General features: G+C 41.3%; 1 protein-coding gene across 2 annotated transcripts in view; it reads left to right on the top strand.

The window, feature by feature from the left end:
- Positions 1–2,033: 2,033 nt before the first annotated feature.
- KHDRBS1 (KH RNA binding domain containing, signal transduction associated 1) overlaps positions 2,034–20,277 on the top strand; it is a 37,043-nt gene continuing 18,799 nt past the window's right edge. For both annotated transcript variants that reach the window (XR_006888624.1, XM_046661224.1), the window contains exons 1-4: positions 2,034–2,683; positions 13,062–13,186; positions 14,325–14,441; positions 15,636–15,782. Coding sequence is in view for 1 of the 2 variants with exons in the window: in XM_046661224.1 (XP_046517180.1) it covers positions 2,302–2,683; positions 13,062–13,186; positions 14,325–14,441; positions 15,636–15,782 (771 nt within the window). In the remaining variant the exon portion in view is untranslated. The remainder of the gene's footprint in view (positions 2,684–13,061; positions 13,187–14,324; positions 14,442–15,635; positions 15,783–20,277) is intronic.

The raw sequence follows: 20,277 nt of genomic DNA, 5'->3' as shown, positions 1-20,277 counted from the left end.
CTGCTGCCTTACTTACTTGGTAAATACATCGCAGCTTCAGCAACCCATCGCCTCAGAGATTACCTTTCGTGTGTCTCACCAAGAAGAGCTGAAAGCTCCCCTCAACCCCACCCTTAGAGAAACTAAGGTTTGACAGGCATCTGGAAAGACTGTTGATTCTAGTCTAGAAATCCACAGATACTACTATCCAGCTCCTTCTCAGATGCTTCTTTATCAAAGTTTTATTACCCTCAACTCAAGGTGCCTCCATCTGGGCATCTCATTACAGAGCAAGGACACTTCAGCCATTTGTAACACCACCACTCAAGCAGGATTTTCAAGGACGGCAGCAGAAATGAGTTGCAAGGGAGCTATAAATTCTCCTTGCCCCCTTTCCCCTCCTCCATACATGTGCTCTCTCAATCCACCTATTTCTTCACAGTCCGCAACTAGATTGCTACTCCGATTCTTCAGCCACATCTCTGACAATCTCATCTCTGCTCATCTATCTGCACTTCCGTTTGCCTGGAACTCATTCTCCCCTGACCGAAATCTATCTTCTGCTTTGAACTGCAATTGCGCTTAATGTTCACTTATCTTTGGGCATTTGTCACATCACATTTCCCATTCCAATTATTCAAAAGCATTCTTTTTCTTCCTCCTACTTGACTATAAACTACGTATGTGACCTTAAACTAAAATACTGCACCAGACACTGGAAATACACACATATAATACATATGTGATAATTTATGGAGATATTTGTGTTTTGTTCTCATTTCTATGGGTGATTTCTCTCCCCCATCCCTAAGAAGGTAACCAGGCCTGAATGTTCTCTAGTTGAAGGCTTCTAAGTTTCAGATCCAAAAATCAACAGTTTCCAGGCACCCAGAGGACAATTTCCAGAAATGCTTTTGAAAAGCGTGGGCTTCTTAGGGGAACTGATCCAGAAGGGAAAGGGACGGGAGTAAGCGCTTTGAATGGGGGAAGCAAAATCTGTGGAGGGAAGGAAGGGTTAGAGAAGGCACCAGGTCTCTGAGAATTTATGGGAGAGTAGAGACCTAGGCTCCTTTTGCATATAGCCCTCCAGGATGAGAAGAATGCTGTGGGAGACTGTCGACTATATACCTTGGCCTTGAGAGCAGTAGTAAGAGTCTGTTTCTTTGAGCAAGTCTGAAACGATCCATTGTGAAGGGCCCACAAAGGCAGGATTCGCACTCACATCCGTATAAGGAACCACCCTAATGATGCAACCATCAGGGATCAAGGACCTGGCCTCTACCCCACTTTTTTTGCGAAGAAACACTTAAGTCAGCAGAAAGCAGTACTATATGTAAAGAGCTAAAACGCTTCATCTTTTAAGACGACTTCTCTGATCAACAACGGCAAATGTTTTAGAGCATACTATACAGGAAACCGTGGGATACGACTTCTTGGGTAACCTGCTTTGGTCTGGTGCCCTTTGCTAGATTTCAGGTCTCTAATCTGAACCTCACCTCTTAGTTCAAGTCCTGCAATAGCCTTCAGTCTTCCCACTGACCCATCCTTCCTCAATTTCTCTTCCAAGCTCTCTTTCCTCATCTCCACCCCTCACCCCTGCGTCAGACTCTCCCTCAGCGGTTGCTTTTTCACCCCTAGTCTCCCCTGTGCCCTGTCTCTTCCTCTCTCCTTCCTCCCTTCCTGTTTAGACGGCCTCAATTCTCTCTGGTTCCCAGGCGGGTCTCCTTTTATCTCCATGCTTCAGAGAAGCCCCCTCTCCCCCTTGCCCCCATCCACTCTTTTAAGCACAGCCCCCCCCCCCCCCCCCAGCAGCGGCTCAGCCGTTGGAGGGGGCGTGGCCCCGCGAGTAACAGGTCTCCCGCCCCACACTCCGCGGGCCCGCGCGCAGACAAAGACATTCCACAGCCCCCGCCCCCTCCGCGCACTCGGCCAGAGGGGGAGGAGACACGTGTCCCGCTAGCGCCGAGTCACGTGGAAAAGAAAACGAACGGAGCCCGCGGCCACCCGCGCACGCGCACAGAGCTCTGGCCTGGCGGGCTCGGACGGAAAAAGGGAGCGGGGAGGCGACTTCTTCGGGCTCCGAGGCGGTGCGCAAGCGCCGTGGCCCGACCGGGGACTTTGTTCTCCGCGGAGAGACCCAAGGGCGGTGCCGGCGGCTGGCTGCGCACGCGCGCCGCCTCATTTCCGGTGCTCTCTCTCGCTGGGTCGCTCGGGTCGGCTTCGGTCGCCGTCGCTCGGGCTCTCCCACCCCCGCCAACCGCCGCTGGGGCCTCCGCCGCTGCCGCGTCGCTTCCTCGATCCCTCGATCGCACATCCTCCCCAATGCAGCGCCGGGACGACCCCGCCGGGCGCATGAGCCGGTCCTCGGGCCGCAGCGGCTCCATGGACCCCTCAGGTGCCCACCCCTCAGTGCGTCAGGCGCCGTCTCGGCAGCCGCCGCTGCCTCACCGGTCTCGGGGAGGCGGAGGGGGGTCCCGGGGGGGCGCCCGGGCCTCGCCCGCCACGCAGCCGCCACCGCTGCTGCCGCCCTCGGCCACGGGTCCCGACGCGACAGTGGGCGGTCCGGCGCCGACCCCGCTGCTGCCCCCCTCAGCCACTGCCTCCGTCAAGATGGAGCCGGAGAACAAGTACCTGCCCGAACTTATGGCCGAGAAGGACTCGCTGGATCCGTCCTTCACTCACGCCATGCAGTTGCTGACCGCAGGTGAGCCGGCCTCCGGGGTCCCTCGGGGGCGTCCGGGGGCACGGGAGGCAGCGGCTTTGTTCCGCTCGCTTCCCGCCCCCTCGGGTCTAAGGTAGTCGTGAACTCCCCTTCGCCTCTCCTCTTCATCCTCATGCTCGGGAGCCTGGATCCCACCTTCCCATCCCCGCGCAGGGGCGAGGGGGGGATTTCTAGGCTGCAGAGGAGGCCCGAAGGGGGCTTAGCGATCTCTTAGCGCAAAGATCTTGATGGATAGCGCCGAGCTCCCCGCCCCCTTGCCGACCCTTTCCCCTCCCACCCCTGGCAGCTGCCCGGCGCCGCTAGCGCTCCGATGCTTCCAGAAATGAACCTTTATCTTCCTCTTCCCCGCAAAGGGAAAGCTCTTTTGATCTCGGGTGGCGGCAGGCGCCTCAAGGGAGAGTGTAGGAGGTGAAGACAGCCCGAGCGGGGAGGGCCGGAGTGGGGGGCGGGGAGGGAGAGCCCAGGTGAGCCGGGGTGAGGCTCAGGTGCCCTGTCCAGCGCGCCGCGGTCGCAGGGGCCGGGGTGGGGGGGGACTTAGCGGTCCTGGAGCTGAAGTTGCTCCGAGGCAGGAGCAACCTGTGGGAATTGGAGCTTGATGTTTCCCCACTCCGATTTCCGACTTCGGCCGATAAAATGATAATTGCTACGGAGCCGGAAGGTTGGATCCGTTTATTTTATACCGTGGGCTCATCCTTCAAGGAGAGGAAAAATAGCCCTAGAGACAGTGAAATGAGATGATTAGAGGGAGGGAAAAGGTGGTGTGCATGACATTTCCAGTGAGGTGGACAAAAATTGAGAGAAGTTGCACGACGCTTCTACCTGAAAGGCTTGGTCTTTTTAGTGTTTTCCTTTGAGCTTCAGGAGTGAAACAGAGGAGGAAGAGTGGGAGTCGTCTTTGTTCTCTGTCTGTAGACCAGCGCTCCTTTCCTGCTCGGCGCCGGCCAATCACCTAGTCGCTCTGATTTCTCCCTAAAGCCGTCTGTTTTGCTCTCACTTCTAGTTAAAACGTTTTAATAAGTATTTCTTATGATACCTAGATTCTATTAAGCGAGTAAAAATTCACAGCCTTCAACGCTGAATGAGTAGTTGGACTCTTTGGCAAGGTCGATAGAATGAACGGATGGTTATGAAAATATCATTTCCCTCCCTTTGTTCTCTATCTCCCAACATTGGTAAAGGGTCTTTACTTTTAAACACAATGAACAAAGCGCGCAGTGCTCAAGAATAAAAATATTTCTATAAACTGCTTATATTTTCAGCTCAGTGCTTTGCTGTTCTGTAACACAGTCAGATTGTTTGAAACATTACCCGTTCATTGTGTCCTTCTGGCAAGCTCTTTGAGGGCAAAGATTGCCTTTTATCTTTATATTTTTCATACGTCTTGCATATAGCAAACACCAGGTGTTTGAATCTGAAAGCAAATACATGCAGATTTAGGAATGTCAGACTAAATGGTAAAGATTGATGTGGTAGTCTAGTTTTTATTTCCTCAAATCTTTAATCAGTCCAGATTAAAAGCGTGAAAATAGAGTAACAAACCTTCAAACTTGAAGTTGTTGGCTTGGGTTTGAAATTCTGACCATTAACTAGTTACCTGCTCCTAGGAAATTCTCTGAACCCCAGTAACCTCATCTGTAAAGTGGGATGGTGAGTTGTGAGGATTAAATGATGTCTAAAAGCACTAGCTCAGTTCTCTGACATTTTGACCTATTGTCAATAGATAGCACGTCACCACAGTTTCCTTGTAGTTGTAAATCCATGATTCTGAAAAAGGTATGAAAACACAAGGTGTTTTTTTGCCTTTCTGACCACATCAGGTGCCCAGCGTGGTGTTTCTCTTTTAAGTAAAAGGTAGTTTCTTAGGATAAACATAAAAAACTATTGATCCTTAAAAGTTACTTATAATTTTCACGCTTCTCTCAGTGCGTAACTTCTGTTACAAGAGAGTGCTTTTTAACTTTTTTAACTTGGGCTCTTTTGATTTTTTTTTTTTTAAGCAAACTGAAATTTTAATTGGAGAAATGGGATTGTGGTAATGCTGGCTTATTGAGAGAACAGATTTGGAATATATGGATACTTCTTAGCATGGATAAGTCTTGATATATATTGGACCCAGCTTTTAAGGTATTTTTGAATGATCTGGAAAAGGGATTGTAATGAAGTCAACCAACTATGAGGAAGTGAGACTCTGAGAAGACAGACTGGTAGTATCTAAGCTCTGATAAGGATACATGTAAGAAAAATAGAGCTAACGTTTCTTGTGCCAGGCACTGGTTGAGCACTTTACATCAAATATTAAAGTCTTCATGACAATACTTCGAGGAAGTTATCTTATCCTCACTTTTACAGATGAAGAACCAAAGCACACAGAGATTAAATACTGTGGCTAAGGTAACAAAATTAGGAAACGGCATAACTAGGATTTGAAGTCAGTCCAAGTCTGGATCCACACACCTAATTTTCTCTACCCCCACTATAGTACCAGCAACAAATTGAACTTAAAATATTTTGTATTAATTGGACAAAATATTAAAAGGAAATCTATTTGAATGCATCAGAGTGCTGGCTAACAGAGCAGTGAAGATGACAAGGCCAAGATACAGAAGAAGAAGGAAACAGAGAGCAGAGCCTAGCACTTGGGACCCTGACTCCTCCAGGTACCTCTACCCATTTTCCAAGAGGTGCCACAAGACCCAGACCACTCTTGCTTTACCACCACACAGCTCTCTGTCCCTTTCCCAGCTTTACTTTATTTTGCACTTATCAGCATCTGATGCACCATGTATTGTAGTTATGTGTGTGTTTGTTGACCACCCCTTCTCCTTCGTGGCTAGAATGCCACCTCCACCAGGGCAGGGATCTTTTGTCTGCTTTGTTCACTGCTGTCTCTCCTGTTCCTTGAAGAGTGCCACACAGAGTGGCCTCTTACTAAATATTTGACAAATTAATATTCCTCTTCATTGCATGATAAAAAAATATCAACACAATTCTGAGGGATTTCAATTTTAAATATAGACTTCTGTATTAGCCAAATTGATATTCAACTATGATGACGATTAAAAGCAGTTGCAGACATGCAAGGGTTCAAGATACCCATGCTTGTTTTCTGAAACAAAAATAACATTATCTGTGTTAAATATTTACGTAATATACGTAAGGTGCTTTTATGTATATCAGTGTTCTTTTTCTGCTTCCTAAAGTTAGGAAAATGTATGTTAGTATAAATGACTCAGGAATAAGTAAGCATTTTTGAGTAGATTAACAATCCTCAGAAGATCTTGAAAGGATACTCAGAAATCTGTCTTCCAAAAGCACCCAGTGGAGAATGTTTACAAAGTCTATGGAAACGTCAGAATAGTTAATTCCTTTATTTTATTTACAGTATACTACAGAAATATATCTAGACGGTCCCATTTCATTCTACAGGGCTAGCAAAACCTATTAAAACCAGAAAGTGGAATTGCAAAGGAATATAGATCAAGTATAGGTATAAGTATAAATATTAGGAAAGAAAGAAGCAGAAGTTATCACTATTTGCAATAACTTCGTCGTTATTTACCCAGGAACGTGGTCAGTGATGTGGCTAGTTACAAAATAAAGATGTACAGATCAGTAGGTTTCTGATACATGAGCAGTAGCCAATTAGGAAAGAATTGACGAAATGATCTCATTTTTAGAATACTATCAAATACCTGGGGATAAGCAATAAAAATGAGTTCAAAATGTATATAAATAATTATAACAAACAATAACAATAATATTTAACCTTTGTAGAGCATGTTAACATGTGCCATAAGGTATACTACTCATTAATTCCATCTTCCTTGACCATTCTGTGAGGTAGGAAGAATTTTTATCTCAATATTATAGATGAGGAATATTGGGATCACATATTATCAGTATGTGATAAATAAATTTTTACTGAAGGTGATAAAGGAAGATCTGAAAAGAAAAATATGCCATGTCCTGGGCGGGAGTAGGGAGGTCAGGGAAGAACTGGTGTTATAAAGATGACAGAACTTTTAAATTAACATGTTGATTTTTTTGCATTTTCCAAACTAATTCCAGTTGGATTTATTTTTCCAACTTGACATGTTGACTATACAGTAGCTGAAAGAGTAAATGAAGATAAATGAGAAAAAAAAATTTTGGAGACAGGAAAATAATGAAAACCTGCTACATTGACAACAATTAAGTCAAATAAGACTTAGGGCTTGAGAGGATGTGAATTAGAAGGAACTCTTAAACATTGCTGGTGGAAGTGTGAATTGGTACAGCCACTTTGGGTAACAGTTTGGCATTTCATCTGAAAGCTGAACATTCAAATGCCTTAAAATTCAGCAACACTATTCCTAGGAATATGCCCAAAGAAACTTTTGCACGTGAATGCCTCATTCATAAAGTGGTGCACCTTGTTCACAGAATGGTGCAACTTGTTTCATCATTGGCTGGATACCGTGAGGTTTTCAAAATGAAATATGTGTACAACAGTGAAAATGAAAAATACAGTGACATGCAACAATAGGGAAAAATCTTGGAAATTTAATGTTAAGTGAAAAAGTAAGACCTGTAAGGCGTCATACGTGCAGTACAATACTATTTTTATAGAACATAATACTAGCAAGGTTAACTAAAATATTGTTAGTGTACATATTTCTCTGATAAAGCATTTTTTAAACAAAACTAAACTTGTGTTTATCATACTACTCAGCAATTGCACTCTTGGGCATTTATCCCAGAAAAATTAAAGCTTAGGTTCACACAACACCTTTACATGAATGTTCATAGAAGCTTTATTCATTTAGCCAAAAACTGGAAACAAACCATATGTCTCAAATAGGTGAATACTTAAACTGTAGTACATCCATACCATGGAATACTATTCAGCAATAAAAAGTGAATTAGTGATAACTGCAACAACTTAGATGAATCTCAAGAGAATTATGATGAGTGAAAAAAGACAATCTCAAAAGGTCACATACTATATAATTCCACTGATTTAACATTCTTGAAAAGACAAAATAATAGAGATGGAGAACAGATTAGTTGATGAGGGAGAGATGGAGGGAGGTGACTGTGGCTATAGAAGCGTAGCACAAGGGTTCCTTGTGATGGAACTGTTCTGTACCTTGACTGTGGTGGTGGTGACATGAATTTGATTAAATTCCATAGAACTAAACACACGCACAAAGAAGTGCATGAAAAATGGTGAAATCTGAGTAAAGTCAATAGATTGTGTTAATGTTAATTTTGGGGTTACAATATTGTATTATTGATATGCAAAATATTATGAAGAACACTGGGTGAAGGGTATATGAGAGCTCTTATTTTTTAAAACAACATATAAATCTACAACTATCTCAAAAAGTTGTTTTAAAAAAGCCCTAAACTCTTAAGTTGTGTCCTAAGAAGAGATTTGGGAGACCATGGTCAATATGCCGTAAGAGAGTTTGCCACTATCCTGAAATGTGAGAGTTGAGCTCTTTAGAGGGCTCCTAACTCAGGCTTTGGGGGATTTTTTTGAACCAATACCCACCATCAGTCAACATTGTATGCAAGATAGAGTCTGTTTTTTCTGGGGAGCTAGTCTGTAGCTTTCAGATTCTCAAAGGGGACCATGACCCAAAAATAATTAAGAAACCTATTGCTTTGTGCTCTTTCTTAAAACAGTAAGTAATTTGATAAGTAAAAAGAATAGAAATTTTTAAATACAAAGATAGTAAGCTTAGTGGACTTGTGATTCCAAAAGGTGGTGCCAACAGAAAAGGTATAGGACAGAGAATTATAAATTTGAGGATGATAAAGTCGCATGAATCATTGCGGAAATTTGGAGATGTTAATAGTCCATTTCTTTCACTCAGTAAACGTTTCTAGATGCCTGTTGTGACTGAGGCATTGTACTAAGAATGGCAGACACTCAGTTTAGTGATGGAAGGGGTCTAGAAATCATTAACAGGGGAAGGAGTACTGTGGTTAGAAGTATGAACCAAGTGCATTGACAATCTAGAGGAGGGCGTGACCCCTGACCTTTTGAAGCACATATCCTATGACTCTTGCCCTCCTACAAACACTGTCTCTGGACACCTGAAAGCTTGACCATTGTCTTCCTCTTTATGCAGCCTTTATCATATGTTCAGTTAATGAATGTAGTGGTAATCTGTTTAGTTAAGCCAGTCCAGTTGATAAAATTTGTATATAATTTTTACAGACTTCTCTAGTATTAACATTTCATGTTCATTAAATCTCTCTCTCCTCTATCTTCCTTTTTAAAAGTAAGAAGGGAAGACTAAGAGAGGTCCAATGACTTGGCCTGAGGTCACACACAAAGCATGTAACAGAGTTAGGAGTTAAACTCAGTTCCGTCTAGCTTCAAAACCCGTGCTTTTTGCTCTGAGACAGGCATTTAAGAAGCAGTCCTCATCCTTCGGAGCTTACAGTCTGGTTGTGATAGGACCTACCAAAAACGGAAAAATTAAGTTACAGTAAAAGAGTAAAAGAAATGCCACAAGATAAGTTGAATTTGCTGACTGATGTAAAGAGTAACCTGAGTTTAAATACTTGCTCTGTCGCTATTTAGTTGTGTGATCTTGGACAAGTTATATAACTTTTCTGAGCCCAGGGCTCTTTACCTATTAAATGAGGATATTTCTGGTTATAAATACAAAATTCCAGACATGTAAAAGGCACTGGATATAAGATAGGATTATTGTAGACATCTGGCTAGGAAATAAGTGGGTCCCTCTATGTGTTGTTTACACCTGAGCTTTTCTTTCTTAGGACATCCAGGGTCTCCCGAGGCCCAGGCAAAGATCATTCAAAGGAGTCAGTTTCAACAAAGTTGTCTAGAAGTACTTTTGCCTGAGGGCAAGCCATTTTGGTGAAGCTTCTCTTTGATTTTTTTTTTCCTTCCCATTACAGCCTGCTCCTGGCTCTCCAAGAGAAGTGAGGCCAAGGAGAAAAATATAGAATTGAAAAGAAAAAGAAAAGCGAGATCAGGCAACTGAACATCTGAGGCACCCACAGAGCCCTTTCATTGCTTTTAGCACATGACAGTGTCTAAGGGTATAAACTTCCTAGAATTTTACAAAATCAGCTCACTCTTATTTAAATAAAGTACCCCCTTCCCCTACAATCCCCTCGTTGAGAGGCAATAATAAAAGCATGAGGTTTGAAGTTAGAGAAAATCTGGGTTTAATCCTTATTCTGGTACTGTAACAGCTTTGTGGCTTAGAGATTTAGCTTCTCTGAGTTTGTTTCCTCAATTATAAGATGGGGATAGTACCAGCTACCTCACTGAGTAATTTTTTAGGATATATGAGGTAATATTTGTACAGTATTTGAGACATAGTAGGCACTGAATGAATGTTCAGTCCTTCCCCTTCCGGACATGGAAGATGACCCTCTTGAAGGCTCGGGTTGCCTCTTAGTCTTTTGTTTTGTCTGATAAACTCCTCCTGATTCTCTCTTTTCAGTTCTGTTTTATTTAAATTGTTATTCTTTGAATTCTCTAAAAATACTTTAATATTTTTTAAATTGTGAGATAAATTGGAAAGGGATTCTATTTAAGATCTGACTAGTTCAAAATATTGCAGAAGGATCCATGTTATAGAAAAGCCTTAAATTCACAGGGTGCATTACAATGCATATAAACAAACCTTTCTGCTGGGTTCAATTTTTGCAGCCCTGCTTCCTGTAGGAGTACAGCAGATTAACAGACTTTGAGTCTTATCTTCCTGCACTGACCAAGTAAAGTTTCTGGAAAGTGGTATAAAATGCAGCTGAAGGGCCTAACTAGATGATAGCAATTAGGATACACAGGGACATAGATAAAATGAAGTATGTAATTTGTTCTACTTTTTCTTTTTTTTTAAGGAAGATTAGCCCTGAGCTAACATCTGCTACAATCCTCCTCTTTTTGCTGAGGAAGACTGGCCCTGAGCTCACATCCATGCCCATCTTCCTCTACTTTATATGTGGGATGCCTGCCACAGCATGGCTTGCCAAGCGGTGCCATGTCTGCACCTGGGATCCGAACTGGCAAACCCTGGGCCGCCAAATCAGAATGTGTGAACTTAACCGCTGCGCCACTGGGCTGGCCCCTGTTCCACATTTTTAGAATCTCTTCAGTGATGTTTTCAGATCAGAAATGTGACTTGTTCCTTTAGGACTTTTGATGGTTAAGCACCCAGTTTTCCAGCCTGGAAGCTCAAGAGGAGATGTATACAGAGATGGTAGTCTCAAAACTAGTGGCTAGAAAAAGTTACTATTAGCAGTAGGTGGGAAGGGGTGGAGGTCAGGATATACCACCAGGAAAACAGCAAACAAACAGGATGTTGAATGAAGCATTTAGTCTGTTAATTTTAAGGTCAAATTTGTTTTCTATTCCAAGCAATGAAACATAGGAGTGTGAAGAGCACTGTCATTTACAGTTCTTCTCATAGGAGTAAAGGTTTAGTTAAGAATATTTACAGTATGCTGGGCCTGGCCCCGTGGCATAGCAGTTAAGTTCGAGTGCTCCGCTTTGGTGGAAAGTGGCCTGGGGTTTGCCTGTTCAGATCTCCGGCACGGACATACGCACCGCTTCTCAAGCCATGCTGTGGCAGGCTTCCCACGTGTAAAGTAGAGGAAGATGGGCACAGATGTTAGCTCAGGGCTCTTCCTTAAAAAAATAATCAATATAATGAGCAGTATTAATTGTCAAAAAGACAGGGAGTATGTGCTCTTGGGCCTAAGTGGGTCAGTTAGCTCACCAAATACTATAACATCTGAAATTAGGTTGTTTAATAAACAGAACTCTTCAGTTTGAAATTCTGAACTCTTATGAAGTCTGTCAGAGTCAAAATAACTTTCTTTCATCTGTGTACGTCACAGCTGAACTTAGTCTGAACAGTTATTTTTAAACTAACAGTTAAAGGTGTAGATTTGCAGAATGTGTTTGAGGTAGTATATCTGGATACCTTTAAACCACTGGTTTTCAAAGTGTGGTTCCTAGGCCAGCAATACCAGCATCACCTGGTAACTTGTTAGAACTGTAAATCCCTAATACAAATCCCAGGCTGGAGTTGGGGCCCAGCAGTCTAGTTTAACAAGTCCTTCAGGTGATTCTGATGCAGGCAAGTTTGAGAACCTTTGCCTTAAAGTTGTAGAAGATAGAAACACAATGTGAGAATATTATGAGGAGAAAATTCTGTGTTATTTAGAATGTTCCAGTGATTTTAGGGAGTATCAATTTCTTATTTTGACTGTTCGCAGTGCACTATATAACCTTTTAGTTTTTGTTCATTGCCTGCACACTTTGCCCCGTCTCTGTTGGTACTCTTGTCACTTTACTTAACTGTACTTCATGGCCAGCTTCATAGACTGGGAACTAGTGTATAAACCTAGTGAAGATGGGGACCATATCTGACTTGTTCTCTTGTATCTCCTGTGCTTTGCAGGATAGATGCCTGGTTCTTAGTAAATGTTGCGTAGAGGTTAATGATCATACCTGTATCTCTCCCTTCATCTGCCTCTCCACAGGAAGCTCTCAAACTTGCAATCACTGAATGAATGAAATTCCCCAATGATAGGAAATTGTTTTGGATATTCAAGTTCTTTCTGATGTAACTGTCTTTACCTGCGAGTTCAAAGTATCTTGGTGCATTTTTTTTTTTTACTTTAGGACATAAACTGAATTTGGGCTAGATAATGTTGACTGTATATTAAGCTCTTCCTAAGAAATGGGCTTTAATTAGCGTGTGTATGTATGTTATTTTATTGTCTTTATAGCAACCTCATGAGGTAGATATTGCCTCCATTTCACAAATAAGGAAACCAAAATTCAGAACAATTAAATAACTTTTCAGAGTTCACACAACTAGTGAGTGGCAGAGTTAAGAGCCAGGTCTTTCAAACTCTTAAGGGCTACTACTATCCAAAGCACCACTGTCAAAGTAGGATTTTAACTGGACGCTCCATCATATAGTTAAATTACTGACTTTTGTTTCTTCATAAATATATGACTTTGTGTTTTTTCTTGGTGCAGATTTTTTATTTTTTTAGTCCATTTCTTTTCCCCATCCTCACCCCATTAGTCTTGTAAAAATCCGTTTATTCTTAAGAAACATTTGAATGTGTCCCATGTACAGTCTTCAGGTGGGGGTGGAAGAGCAAACTGCTGTTGTTAGAAGCAGGCTTTGGGTTTTCTAGTCAGCTTCGTATAATTTTGGTGCTTTCAGCCAGTCTGTATCTAAAATTAGCACATTCTTCTGAACTATTTGGTCTCATTATACAGCACTCATGTTATTGCTGTAAGCAGACTTGGAGATTTGCCTTTATTTACCAGAAGAAAAGTAAATTAAATTCTATTTGTCCTATTCAGAAATTGAGAAGATTCAGAAAGGGGATTCAAAAAAGGATGATGAGGAGAATTACTTGGATTTATTTTCTCACAAGAACATGAAGTTGAAGGAGCGGGTACTGATACCTGTCAAGCAGTATCCCAAGGTAAGGCAAAAAGTGCCTCACTTCTTTGAGTTATCTTTGTAGATGCAAGAGTCATGGGCTGTAATAAAGACTTCTGGAGATTGTGATGTATCAGAAACTTAAGCCTGTGAAGCTTCTCTCATACTTGTAGTACCTGTTTTTGGCAGTTGAAACATCTAAGTCCATAACTAATAGCTTAGCTACATCCAGGAAGGAAATATAATCATCTTTTTATTATCAAAAAGAGTTTCTTGGGGCCGGCCGGGTGGCGCAGCAGTTAAGTTCACATGTTTTGCTTCGGCAGCCCGGGGTTCACTGGCTCGGATCCCAGGTGCAGACATGGCACCGCTTGGCAAGCCATGCTGTGGCAGGTGTCCCACGTATAAAGTAGAGGAAGATGGGCACAGATGTTAGCTTAGGGCCAGTCTTCCTCAGCAAAAAGAGGAGGATTGCAGCAGCTGTTAGCTCAGGGCTAATCTTCCTTAAAAAGAGAGAAGAAAGTGTTTCTTTCTCAAATGTTTGTTCAGGCTCCAAGTTCAAAGGGAAAAAAGTGAACCCCGAGGAGTTGCTCTCTGTCAGAAGTTTGACCTGAAATCTAAATAAAGGAAATATAACACAAATCCTTGACTGGATGAGTTAATTTTATTTCTTACTCAAAGTTTTACTTTTAAATAAATGCTTTCTTCTTCTCCTCCCCTCCTCCCTCTCTCCTCCCCCTTCTCCACCCTCGTCTGCCTCCTCCCTTTCCTCCTTCTCCTTTTCCTTCTCCTCCTCCTCCTTTTTTCCTTTTTTTGGGAAAGCAGTCAGTTATATTTAGTTTACTAAACCAGTGCTACCAAAGGTGCCATATGTCTCTTCTGTTCTGAGGTAACTGCCTTAAAAATGTTTATGTATGTTAAAGTACAAAGGGAAGTAAAAAGGGTTACAGTGTGATATTATGGAGGGAGCACCAGACTACATCAGGAAACCGGAATTCAAGTCTAGGAACTGCCGCTTTTAGTATAACCTTAGGCTAATTACTTCATCAGAATATCCTTCAGTAAAATGGAAATGGTAATACTCTATTTTAGAGGGTTGTTGAGGACAAATGAGATAAATACACACGGAAATGTTTTATAGGACCATATGTATTTAGAAATCTGTTTTTATTTTCTGTCAGTTCAATTTTGTGGGAAAGATCCTTGGACCACAAGGGAATACAATTAAAAGACTGCAAGAAGAGACTGGTGCAAAGATTTCTGTTTTGGGAAAGGGCTCGATGAGAGACAAAGCCAAGGTAAGCTCACGTTAGTGAGGCAAGAGGATACCTGCATACCTTTTCAGTAGCCAGAGTCCAGTATGGCTGCCTTATGGGAGCCAGCACTTGTATATGTACAGAGTGTGACTCCTTTAAATTAGCATTGGATGTTAAGAGATTATAGACCAAATTAATTTACTTGATTGGCAACCCTGGAAGAGCCAAGGTGTGCCCTGGTGATTGTTTTCTTCCTGACTTTTGACTGCATAGTAATGGAAACAGCAGTAGCGACTTTGGCATTAGTAAGCGTATCTGTGAAAGCTTGGAAGGAGGTTCTAAAACTTAGCCAGACTAAAGACAGTAAAATGTGAACAGCATATTCCCTTTCTGGTAACATGGGAAAGTGAGAACAATAGTGTTGTGAGTGCAGGTGAATCTGAGGATTAGTTGGCTGGTTTGTTTTACAGCCAGCTGGAATGTGAGGCCCACTAAAAGAAAGTATTCCAACAGGAACTCCGAGCAATCCTGACAGCAGAACCTAATCTTTGTTTTTTCCATGCCGTAGCCCCATACTCTTTGTAAGTGCCAAGAAACTTCCCACCAAAACAGAACAGTCTTAGCCTTCTAGGATAAGCTTTTTAAATGAGACATACTGCTGCAGCCTAAAAACTGACTCAGGTTTCCTTTTATGCAGCCTAATTGATGAGCATTGTTTTCTCAGACCCTCTTCTTTTGTCCAGTCACATTTCTCACTAGATGAATACAGTCAGGGCTGAGGTGTGTTATTCTAGCTAATGAGATTTCCTTCTCTTTGTCCTGACTTCTTTCCTCCCCTAGAACTTGAGTTCCCAGACTATTTACGCAGATAAGAAGAGCTGGTGATTAACAGCTCTGCCTGGGATTTAAAAGCAAATATTTGGCAATGAATGAATGCTTGACAAGGGCAGTTATCTGCATGGAGACCAGTATTAAGTTTGTCTCTTCTATACCTTGTAATAAGAGCTCCAGTGAATACATGGGGGATTCAAGACAACAGTTAACTTTCAGCAGCAGACCAATTGCAGATTTAGCAGGTTGTCTAAATTACTATTCTCCAGAGCTTTTTTACTTTCTTCCTATACTTTTATTGCTTTTCTTAGATGTTGAGGTTATTTCTTGATGTTCCTTTTGCCTTGAGGTGAAGGTATCATTTTCTAATCCGTGTGATGTGATGTTTTTCTCTGTTTTCCATAGGAGGAAGAGCTGCGCAAAGGTGGAGACCCCAAATATGCCCACTTGAATATGGATCTGCATGTCTTCATTGAAGTCTTTGGACCGCCATGTGAGGCTTATGCTCTTATGGCCCATGCTATGGAGGAAGTCAAGAAGTTTCTAGTACCAGTAAGGAAATCCATATCCTGTGTCTTTTGAGCAAGAGAGATCTGGGATTTTGTGCTGTTGCCAAGGCAGGGGTTATCAACCAAGTTCTCTGATAACCCGAAATTGCATACCAAATTCTGCATTTGTGTTTATATTTCTGAGGTCATCCATTACTTGTACCTAGTTCTCAAAGCACTGTGCCCCAAGGCCACTCTACCCTTCCTTGTCCAGTGTGGTTTTAATTGTATACCAGTATCTGTTGTCAGTATCCTGAATCCACATGTGTCTGGGATGCTAACATCTGGTTAACAAAGATTTATCAGGGTCTTCACTGAGCTGAGTATTTTGGTACTAGTGTGTAACCGAGAGGTTATGATAGGAAAATGACTAAGAGGGTCATAAACCCCCTGCATTCAAGGGTTTGTGTTCTAGACACTAAAGAGTCTAGAGGATAGTAGCAAGAAGCTTATATACTTAAAGTGTTACTGGATTAAATTCTGACCTGGGTACATGTAGGGCTTTCTCTCCTGAAGGAGTTTGCTCAAGTAGAGTTTGATTTGAAGGAGGCTTGATTGTTACAAGCTTGACTGTTGATGATGTTGAAACAAACTGATGTGCAGCTCCGTTCAGAATATAACTAAGGCCCAGAAAGAGTTGAGACAGACCATGTTACCTGTCACGTTTCAGAGGGTTCGTTCTTTGAATAAGTAGAAAATGATGCAATTTTGGCATTTTTAGCAAGCCCTGGTGGTTGTCAGAGTTAACATACGACTGTTGAATATTTAATAACCACAGGAGAATCTGGAACCTTAGGAAGCATTTGGAATACTATTCAACTAGAATTGAGTAAGCATCATATTTCTTCACTAAAGCTAAGGGGAGGTGAGAGAGAGTTCTAGGTTTTCTTGTCTATGTAAAATGAGGGAGTTGGAAGTAAATGTGTCAGAGGATGTGAGAATCGGTAGAGCAAAAATTTATAGGCAGTGTGTGCCTCTAATGCTGAGCTCCAAGGCTGCCAGCACTATCTCAGATGCCTCAGCAGCTGCTTCGCTTCCAAGTACTCATCATTAGAGTGTTCACTCTGAAACAGCCAGTTTAAAACATCCCAGAGAAAAACTCAGAGCTGGCAAATTTTCCCTTGAGGAAATTCTTTTTACTCTTTTTGAGGTGTTGTATCGAAGCATCCTGAGCCACTCAGTTTCTGAAGGACCACAGGGGAATGGTCATCTCCTCTTTGTCATCAGTCTCAGCATATTTCTCAAAAAGGATAGGTTTTCAAGGCTCCCATGTAAGTGGATCTTCGAAAAAGATGCCTGCCTGGAAGATCTGGGTTTCCTCAGTGTTGATTTGGCAGTTGGAAGAATCTGAGCAAATGGACTGTCGCTGGTCACTTGATTCTCCAGTGTGAGTCTCAAGGAGCAGTAATGTGTAAGGTAGGAGGGAGTGAAGAGTTGAGTGGGGCATTTGTCTGTGGTGACTAGAATCTTGTGTTCTTTAAGCTGTGTCACCTGGGATATATAAAAATACTTCAGGTAGTAAGACTGAATGGCTCTCATCAGGAAATATGTGAAAAGATTTGCAAATGGTATTTGACTCAGTTCTTCCTTCTTGTGAAGAAAAAAAGTGAGCCTATTTTTGCATCCATTACCAGAGTCCTCCATTTTCCCCTTAGAACCATTAACTGTACCAGAGAGGCTTCCTGGGATGGTAGGAAGAGCACTGGACTGGGAGCTTTATCTGCATCATCTTGGACAAGTTGTTATTTCACTTTCTGAGCCTCAGTTTCCTTGTTCTTCCCAAACGTTTGTTCCCTATCTGGTAGATGCCTAATACTGTGCCTTGGGTCTAAAGATACAGGAATGGTTCCTGAAGAGCTTACAGTCTAGTGAGAAAGACAGATAATTCTATAAAGATGTGGTAAGTGGGTAGGGAAAACTACGTGGTGCTTTGGGTAAAGTGGAGGAAGTAAGGGTGGTGGTATCAAGGGAAGGTTTTTCAAAAGAGGTAATATTTTAGACTGTCTTGTGAGAGTGAGTGCGAGTTCCTCAGTTGGACAAAAAAGGCAATATAGTCTAATGATTTAAAGCCTAGATTTTGGAGACAGGTAATTTTTTTTTTCTAATAGTTCATTTTATTTTAGTAAGATTTTCTTCTATAATGCCAAAATAGGCTTCTTACACATTGTAACTTGATTTATCTAATTACATTCCAGTAATGAGTTAAAAATGAAATTGAACTCAGGACTAACAAGTTTTGCTTTTTAAAAATGTAGTTTCCATAAAATAAGTTTTATAGAAATTTAAATATAAAAAGTTAATGCAGTGATTTCAGCTTACCAGGATTGAAGATTCTTTGCTTTATGAAAGCTTTTATATATTCCTTTAGTAAGTGATTTTTAAAGGTAGCCTAAAAAATGTTATATGGGATGTTTTTTATAATGCACCTGTCTGATTCTGTCAGCAAGTAATAATCTACAATGCAAAAATTACTGAAAAAGTACTCATCATGCCTTGCAGAACTATGGGACTGTGTAGCTTAAATTTAAACAGAGTTCTAAAGAAATTATTTAAGACATAGAATCAAGATGGAGGTATTCTTGGCCTTCCAAGTTAGTGAAGACTTTAATGCCTTTCAATACATTTTTAAAAATACATTTTAGATGATAACGAAGAGAACTGTAGAAACATAGGTTTCATTGTACTTCTTCAAGTTGTAGTCCATGTCCAACAAAATAGCAACATTTCATGAAAAATGGGTAAATATGATAGATGATATAAAAAATGTGTAAATATGATAGATAATAGAGTATTCTTTATGCAATTCATAATAAAGTCCTTAATTTGGGAAAGTTAGAACATGTCTTGACTGTCATGTGTGAGATATAATTTACCAGGAATTATTCAACATGTGGCATTTTAGCTAATGGGGTGATATTTGCTTTGGTAATAATTGGACTCAAGGGGCATCTAATCTGTTTCCTGCAGGCTTGTTAGGAAAGATGTCATAAGAATACAGTAATAAATGTTCAGTAAATTCACAGAACTTAAATTGATAGTAAATAGGTGAGTCTTTTAATAAGTTCACCTGGGGGCTGGCCCCATGGCCGAGTGGTTAAGTTCGCCCACTCTGCTTCAGTAGCCCAGGGTTTCGCCAGTTCGAATCTTGGGCGCGGACATGACACTGCTTTTCAAGCCATGCTGAGGTGGCATCCCATATGCCACAACTAGAAGGACCCACAACTAAAAATACACAACTATGTACCAGGGGGCTTTGGGAGAAAAAGGAAAAATAAAATCTTTCAAAAAAAAAATGTTCACCTGTATTAAAACTGTATATATGAAATGAAAAAGTTACAGTGTTTGTGACCTCTAATAAAATTCTCTGGCTTTGTTATAATAATAGTTAAATTAAGTATTGGGCCGGCCCCGTGGTGCAGCAGTTAAGTGCGCACATTCTGCTTCTCGGCAGCCCACAGTTCGCCGGTTCAGATCCTGGGTGCAGAGACGGCAATGCTTGGCAAAAAGCCATGCTGTGGTAGGTGTCCCACGGATAAAGTGGAGGAAGATGGGCATGGATGTTAGCTCAGGGCCAGTCTTCCTCAGCAAAAAGGTGAGGATTGGCAGTAGTTAGCTCAGGGCTAATCTTCCTCAAAAAAAAAAAAAACTTTTGAATATTGATATGTTTTCAAGTTTACAGATGAACATGATTAAAATATATTTAAAGTAAAGTGTATTTAAAGTAAAATGTTACTTCAGAATACCTAGATTTGTAAATTTGTGAAAACGTACTTTCACTTAGAGGAGTACTGGTGGATTAAAGAATTTGGAACACTGTTCTGAAAATAAGAAACAAAATAATCTTAAGGAAAAACAAGAATAGAGACTATATATAGTTATTAAAGTTTTTAACACTTCATACCAGCAGACATAAGCAGGCTTAGGGTATAAAGGAAACTATTGAAAGCAAAAGAGAAATATATCATATTTCATGATAAAGTTAAGTATTTTTTCTAAGTTTCTATTTTGGCACTCATCTGTTTCATAATCTAGCTGTCAAGAACTAATTGCTCATCTTGAAACACTCATTGATGTATTTCATTGAAGGGTTAGAGTTCTTATTTAGACTTTTCATCTTCAGTCTTTGGATCTGATTATACTAATGCCTCTTCCCAAAAATACAGTGCCCTCACTATATTCTCAGTGATTGACGGTTGTGTGCTTCTAAGGGTGGTGCTGAGGCTCTGGCGTCAAGACAAGTTTGAGGGAGACTGGTAATTCTGAATTCACATCTAGTCTGCCACTTAGTAGCTCTGTGTCCTTAGGCTGGTTATTTAATACTTCCTGAATCTGTTTTCCCAACTATAAAATGGGAAGATCTGCCTACTTACTTCAGGGTTATTTTGAAGATTAAACTGAAAAATCTCTATAAAGCTTGTTATATAGTGCCCAGTGCACAGAGCTTAATTAGTGGTAGTGGCTTTTACTATTCTGGGAAGAGGAAACTATTTGCAGGAATG

This window comes from Equus quagga, chromosome 5 (genome assembly GCF_021613505.1).
Source record: "Equus quagga isolate Etosha38 chromosome 5, UCLA_HA_Equagga_1.0, whole genome shotgun sequence".
Taxonomy (NCBI): Eukaryota; Metazoa; Chordata; class Mammalia; order Perissodactyla; family Equidae; genus Equus; species Equus quagga.
This window is presented reverse-complemented; position numbering and strand designations above follow the sequence as displayed.